The sequence below is a fragment of the Cibotium barometz genome, chromosome 6 (genome assembly GCF_041138505.1).
Source record: "Cibotium barometz isolate CiBa-2024 chromosome 6, ASM4113850v1, whole genome shotgun sequence".
Taxonomy (NCBI): domain Eukaryota; kingdom Viridiplantae; phylum Streptophyta; class Polypodiopsida; order Cyatheales; family Cibotiaceae; genus Cibotium; species Cibotium barometz.
The window spans coordinates 44,242,498-44,248,455 of NC_141051.1; the positions used below are offsets into that span (position 1 = coordinate 44,242,498).

General features: G+C 39.0%; 1 protein-coding gene across 1 annotated transcript; it reads right to left on the bottom strand.

Annotated features, from left to right (window-relative positions):
- Positions 1–490: 490 nt before the first annotated feature.
- On the bottom strand, positions 491–2,539 carry LOC147637787 (UDP-glycosyltransferase 85A2-like). The gene is made up of 2 exons (XM_086799627.1): positions 1,967–2,539; positions 491–1,667 (listed from the first exon to the last, which is right to left on the bottom strand). The coding sequence occupies exons 1-2, from the start codon at positions 2,442–2,444 to the stop codon at positions 739–741; spliced, it is 1,407 nt and encodes a 468-aa protein (XP_086655753.1). The 5' UTR covers positions 2,445–2,539; the 3' UTR covers positions 491–738.
- Between the last annotated feature and the right edge of the window lie 3,419 nt (positions 2,540–5,958).

Below are 5,958 nucleotides of genomic sequence, written 5' to 3' on the forward strand. Positions count from 1 at the left end.
AAAACCCCACACTAAGCAAATATGGTATCTTATTGATTCGTCTTATTAGACCTTTATTTGAAGGTTTCATTTTGTTTGAAGTCTACACACTCTAATATCATAATAGTACACTACTTACTTTGCTTGAAGTTTTCATTTTGTTGAGTCTACACACTCTAATTTCATAACAGTACACTAAAGGCTTTTCATTTCTGACTCTAGCTTCTTTCATAAATTGAATTTTTTCTTGGTTAACTATTTTTTAAACATAAAAGTGATAAAGAAATAAAAACATGATCGTAATTTTGGGCCGAAGAGTTGGAAAAAAATGTTATTTTCTCTTAAAAAAGAATTTATTTTTTCATACTTATAAAAAATAAAATTCTTGAAGAAAAATGAGATTGCGCCCTAGCTCGATGTAGAACGTAAAGTAGTTGAACCTTTAACCCAACACAAAAATATACTTATACTTATTATGTGTACATGTGAATACATTTGATGAATAAATGATAAGACATGAAAAAAAAAGTAATAATTAGGTGTTCTTCTCTATATCCTAAGGTACTAACTTGGACTTTCATTGAGAAAGGGTAGGTATGAGCGAAAAGGCATCCCAAAAAGAAGCATTACAATCAAACTCTCAACCATCTACTGGAGCAATAGTTTAGAAATGGTTAGAAGCATAACATTGATAGTGTGTGTAATATCACTTGTGGATTCAAAGCGTTTAGCCATACTTATTGATGTATACATCACCATTCATCCCTTTATGTCGGAAGCGAACTTGAGCAAGTTGGAGTGTGAATGGCCTCCTTCAATCGGAGCCTTTCTCACCACCTCACTAAAGTGTTTAACTTTTGTCCGGGCATTTTGTCCGAGTGTCCCATCCATGAGAACATGAACGCCGGCCTCCACATGCTGTCTAGAAAAGGCGCCCTCCTCGGTCCTTTCGAGCTCAATGCCCACGCCCCAATTCTGAGTGATGAGCCTTGAGTTGGTTGGTTGCTCGGCCGTGCGTGGGCACGCCAATATGGGCACGCCCATCCAAAGGCTCTCAAGGGTGGAGTTCCAGCCACAGTGGGAAAGGAAGCCGCCCACGGCGGGGTGGGCAAGCACGGCCATCTGGGGGGCCCAGGGGATGATTAGTCCTCGCTCGGCGGTACGGGATTGGAAGCCGTGGGGCAACACGTCACTCAGCTCTCCTTTCACGATAGTAGTAGCATCAGAGCGGATGACCCATAAGAAGGGCTGTCCGCTCGCTTCCAAGCCATGCGCCAATTCACAGATCTCCTCTGCAGAAAGCATCACGTTGCTGCCAAATGACACGTAGATAACCGATGACTTGGCCTGCCCGTCCAGCCACGTCAAGCTGATTTGATCATTGTTGTGGTGCTGCGTGCTGTCCACGTGGTGGTGGATGAGAGGGCCTATTGCGTACGCCTCCATCCCCACCACCTCCTTCAAGCCTTCGAACGCTTCCTTCTCCAAGTCGTATACCGAGTGTATCAGCACACTTCGCGCATCCTTGGCACGTGCCGCTGCCGTCAGAAACCTTTGCAGCACTGGGTCCGCGTCCGCGTCAGCACATCGGAACTCCATGGGCAGCTCATCTAAAGGGAACCGTGGGAGCCCAGGTACGCAGTCCAGCAAGACCCCCGTCTTTTTCTTCCAGCAGCTCGAAGGATCGCCTAAGGTTAGCAGCGCATATATTTAATCCATAAACAACAACATCAAAAAGCATATTATTTACAGCTATGAATATCACTAGAATATTCGAATTTCTGTACCCTTCACTAGGGTCACTCGAAAGTGGTAATTGGAGGTATTTCTAAACTCTGGTTGTTAGCTGGGGATTATTTGCTCTGGTCAGTTTTGTTTGTAAATTAGTATCGTTTGGGATTTGAAGGTGAGCAGCACTAATGATAATAATCAATCCATTCAACTGGTTAAAGACAAGAATGGGGTTGTTGGCGTTAGACAACAATACCCTTATTGCAGCCTATTGCAGCATGCAGCGTCGGAAGAGCTAAGATGCAGAGGTAGGAAGTGGCAGTGGCTGTCCAGTAATCAACCCTTGGGACGCCGAATTTGTCAGCCACATCCTGTGTCCAAGCCATGATGCTGTCGGAGATGATACACGTGGCCGGTTTACGCTCATCGACGAGCCTCTGGATGAGCTGCTCCAGGCCTTCTTGCATGACCGAAGTCGTGACGAAGAGGTCGCTGTAGTTTGCAGCCTCGGGAGAGAGCCCGTCCGGGACAATCTCCAGCCGGACGGACGGGTGAGGAGGCTGGATGCGGCCCCTATTGGCGTGGGTAGAGTAGCTTCTAGCAAAGCAGACGAGGGTTACAGAGAAGCCGGCAGAGATGAGGGACTTGGCCAGCAACAAGCAGCCGTTGACGTGGCCAAGGCCAGGTCCGGACACAAGGACAGCATGAAGCAGGGGAGACGACTGGGAGCCCATCACAAACAAAATGCTGTGTTTGGTGTCTAAAGAGCTACTAAAGAGGGGCACTGCGGAGAAAGTAATAATTATATGTTGCAAGGCGGATGAATGCGTGTGCCTGCGAAGTTCTTGATATGTGGTGCACAGCAATCAACTTGACTTAAAAGCGCCAACTACGATTAGAACCACTCATCGCTTGCAGGGTCATGGATGACGCCTTGCCACGTCAAAGAATTGGACCTCGTCTGCCCATGTGCGTGCCCCCTTTGAACTAATTTGATAGGAGCCCATGAATTAAACACTTAAAAAAACTGATGGGAAAAAGATTCCAGTGGTGGGTAAAGACTCCAGCCATGAGTGTGAGTGCTCACAGAAAACCAACCTTTACTGTATTTTTAACCGGCTGATATTCAAAATTTCCAGTAAGAATTTAATTTCGTTTTTTAAAAAATTGGCAAATTTTTTACATATTTAGTTATAAAACCAACTAGTAGCAAGATTTTTATTAATGAAATCTAGGCATGCTTCAACCTTGTCCTCTTTTAGACTGGATGAAAAAGAAAAACGTTGAGCACTTGTGTGAGTGTGTGTCAATATGAGAGAGAGAGAGAGAGAGAGAGAGAGTGTGTCTCACATGAACACTTGAAATATTTACTTTGTATTTCTTTCAAAAAATGTACCCGAGATAGAATTCATTTCATAAAGAAAACAAGACGAGAGAGAGAGAGAGATAGAGATAGATACAAGTGGGTGTCCTTTAGTTTCAATTATCATTATAAAATTATGATATTAGAAAGAGTAGAATCAATAGGTGTCATGGGAGATAAGTCACACGTGAGCTTTACTCTCACAACATTCACTATCTAGACAACCCAACACTATTGTGGATTGAATGGGTAATTAGGAATGCTGTTATTTAGAGATTCTCTTTAAAATGCCCCAAAAACATATTATCTTTGTTAGAAAAGCAAAAAATGTGCAATGTTATGAATGGTATAATATTATTTTTAGAAAGTTTTTAATTAATGGACGTAAAAATGAATCAAACGCAAATACTCTTTCTCCCATGCATTCATGACGAATTAAAATCATGCATTTTATACTCTGCGATAAAGATGAATATGCAACAATCTATAGAATTCTTAAAATCTTAGTAATCACTAAGATTTTAAGATATAGAGATTGAGGTATAAATAAAACAATCTAATGGAGTTAAGGAAAGTAGGTAGAGACATGAAATTTGTATAAGCGTTAGTATTTTGTATTTTAAACTAAAGTACATCATGACTACAAGGGTTCAAGCCTCTTTATTCTTCCACTTAAATCCCTATGTTATTCATGTGACATAACTTACTTTAAAGATAAGAACCTATCCAACTCATTCAAACCTCTAGATGGCTTGGTTTGAGAATTAAAGCCTCCTTTGTCTTCTTGGTGATCTTGTTTCACTTATCTCTTAAAATTAAGACTACAAAAATAACAAATTAATAATTTCAAACCTATTAAAATACCAAAAAATAGTATAAATAGTATCCGTTTATACCAAATGTTTTTTGATGATAAGACTTTGTGATCTTCTATCAATTAGTTTGGATGCCATTGACATGTCTAACAGCTCCATATTGTGATGAGAATCCTTCTTGTTTACTTCCAAATCATTGGTGAGAATAATGGTGTCTCTTGCTTCTATTTGTTCTAGAGAGGAATAATCTATTCCTCAACATCTTTAAATTCAAATATTTGTTTTCTTCTTGGTGCAACTTGTATTATGTGCCACCATTCTAAGTTTGAAACACGTTGGTAGATTACCTATTACAAGTAATAAGCAATATCATAATCTATTATGATATTGCTTATTACAAGTAATAAGCAATATCATAATCTATTATGTTTTTTTAACTAGCTATATGAAAAATAATTTAATTACTCGCTACTTAGTATATTCCAACTTTATACAATTATCATAAGGGTTACTTGCTCACATTGTTGTGGTAGTACAAATGTACCATGAAGATATGTCCATAATTTTTTTGAGTCTATGACTCTATAGCAATAAAGAATCCACTTTTAACATAATATTAGGAAATTGTAGGCAATCCCTCGATTTTGAGAGTATCTAAATGTTAATCTAAAAGCATTAATGAACTTAATCATTTCGTAATTAGCATTTCAAGCCATAAAGGTGATGCAAACAAGATAAGAAACCATTCATGAGTTTTGAGAATAGACCATAAATTGGCCATCATGATTAGTACAAGATTAAGATAGTAATCATGACTAGTGTAAGATTGAAGACATTCTAAATTTAATCTCCCTAAGTACAAAAAAAGACTAGAAATATGTGCATCATTGCTTTGGTGAGGTTGTCCTATTTTGAGGTTAATTTGAGCCTTCTCACATGCTACCATTGGAAACTTAATCTTTTTCTTATATCTTGGTGTCTTTGAAGGTGTCTATCTCTTAATTTGTGCCTTCTCACATGCTACCATTGGAAACTTAATCTTTTTCTTATCTCTCACTCAAGAATGACCAATGTCAGTTTTATTGATTCACACATATTAAACTCTTGAAATAAGTGCAGCAAAGTAAAGAATCCTTTTGTAACTTGTAATTTCTTTGAGAATCTACTAAAAATTGCATTAATATTCTCATGTCTATGACCAACCATCAAGAAGCCAAGTTGAACCATTTGAAAAACCACATGTGCGACTAAGAGAGATAGGTATGCAAAGAGATACCTATTCTTAATATTCTTTGATCCATAATCATCCCCTTGCAATAGTAGTATGCATGCAAGAGGAACATGTTTTACATTCTCATTCACTATAAGGCATTCGGGTCTAAAGCGAAACTCAACTCTACTGATAGAAGTTACGGGGGGATTTTCTAGTGAGTGCTTTTTGGGATTTTTTTTGGTGGGCATTTTCTAGCGAGCGCTTTTTGGTATTTCATGGTGAGCATTTTCTAGCGAGTGCTTTTTGGGAATTTTTTTGGTGGGCATTTTCTAGTGAGCGCTTTTTGGTATTTTTCCTAGGGCGAGCATTTTCTAGCGAGTGTATTTTTCCTGGCGAGCATTTTCTAGCGAGTGCTTTCTGGGACGCAAGTGAGTGGATTCCAAAATGATTCCCTCCCCCCTCCATCAAGACAGAGAAGGTCAAAGAGAGTTGGAGAGAGATTCACAACATAAGTATTTGAGAGGGAGAGGGCGAGAGAGAGCAAAAGGGAGTGAAAAAGAGAAAAACGTGACAACATCACATCCTCTACATCGTGTTTACTGCTTCAAAGTGCTACTAACAAGGCTTGGTGGCAATGGTGATTAACAAAGGTCTATGGAGGTTATCTCTATATTTATAGTAGTGGGAGAGGTGTACTCTACTATTGCAAACAACAAACAAAATAAAAACACATTTTATCTTTTTAATGTCAATAATAAAGACATCTTTCCTTGAATTTCTACAGCACATTAATAAAGGCATCCTTTTGTCCTTTTTTGGAAAAGAGAGAGTGTGTAATTTTTTAATACATGTGATTT

What these genes read in the sequence shown, in the direction of transcription:
- LOC147637787 (XM_086799627.1), bottom strand. Translation starts at nt 2,444, where the DNA reads ATGGGCTCCCAGTCGTCTCCCCTGCTTCATGCTGTCCTTGTGTCCGGA. An exon ending in TGCAATAGGCTGCAATAAGG is followed by an intron (nt 1,668 to 1,966) that starts GTATTGTTGTCT and finishes TGCTAACCTTAG; the next exon opens with GCGATCCTTCGAGCTGCTGG.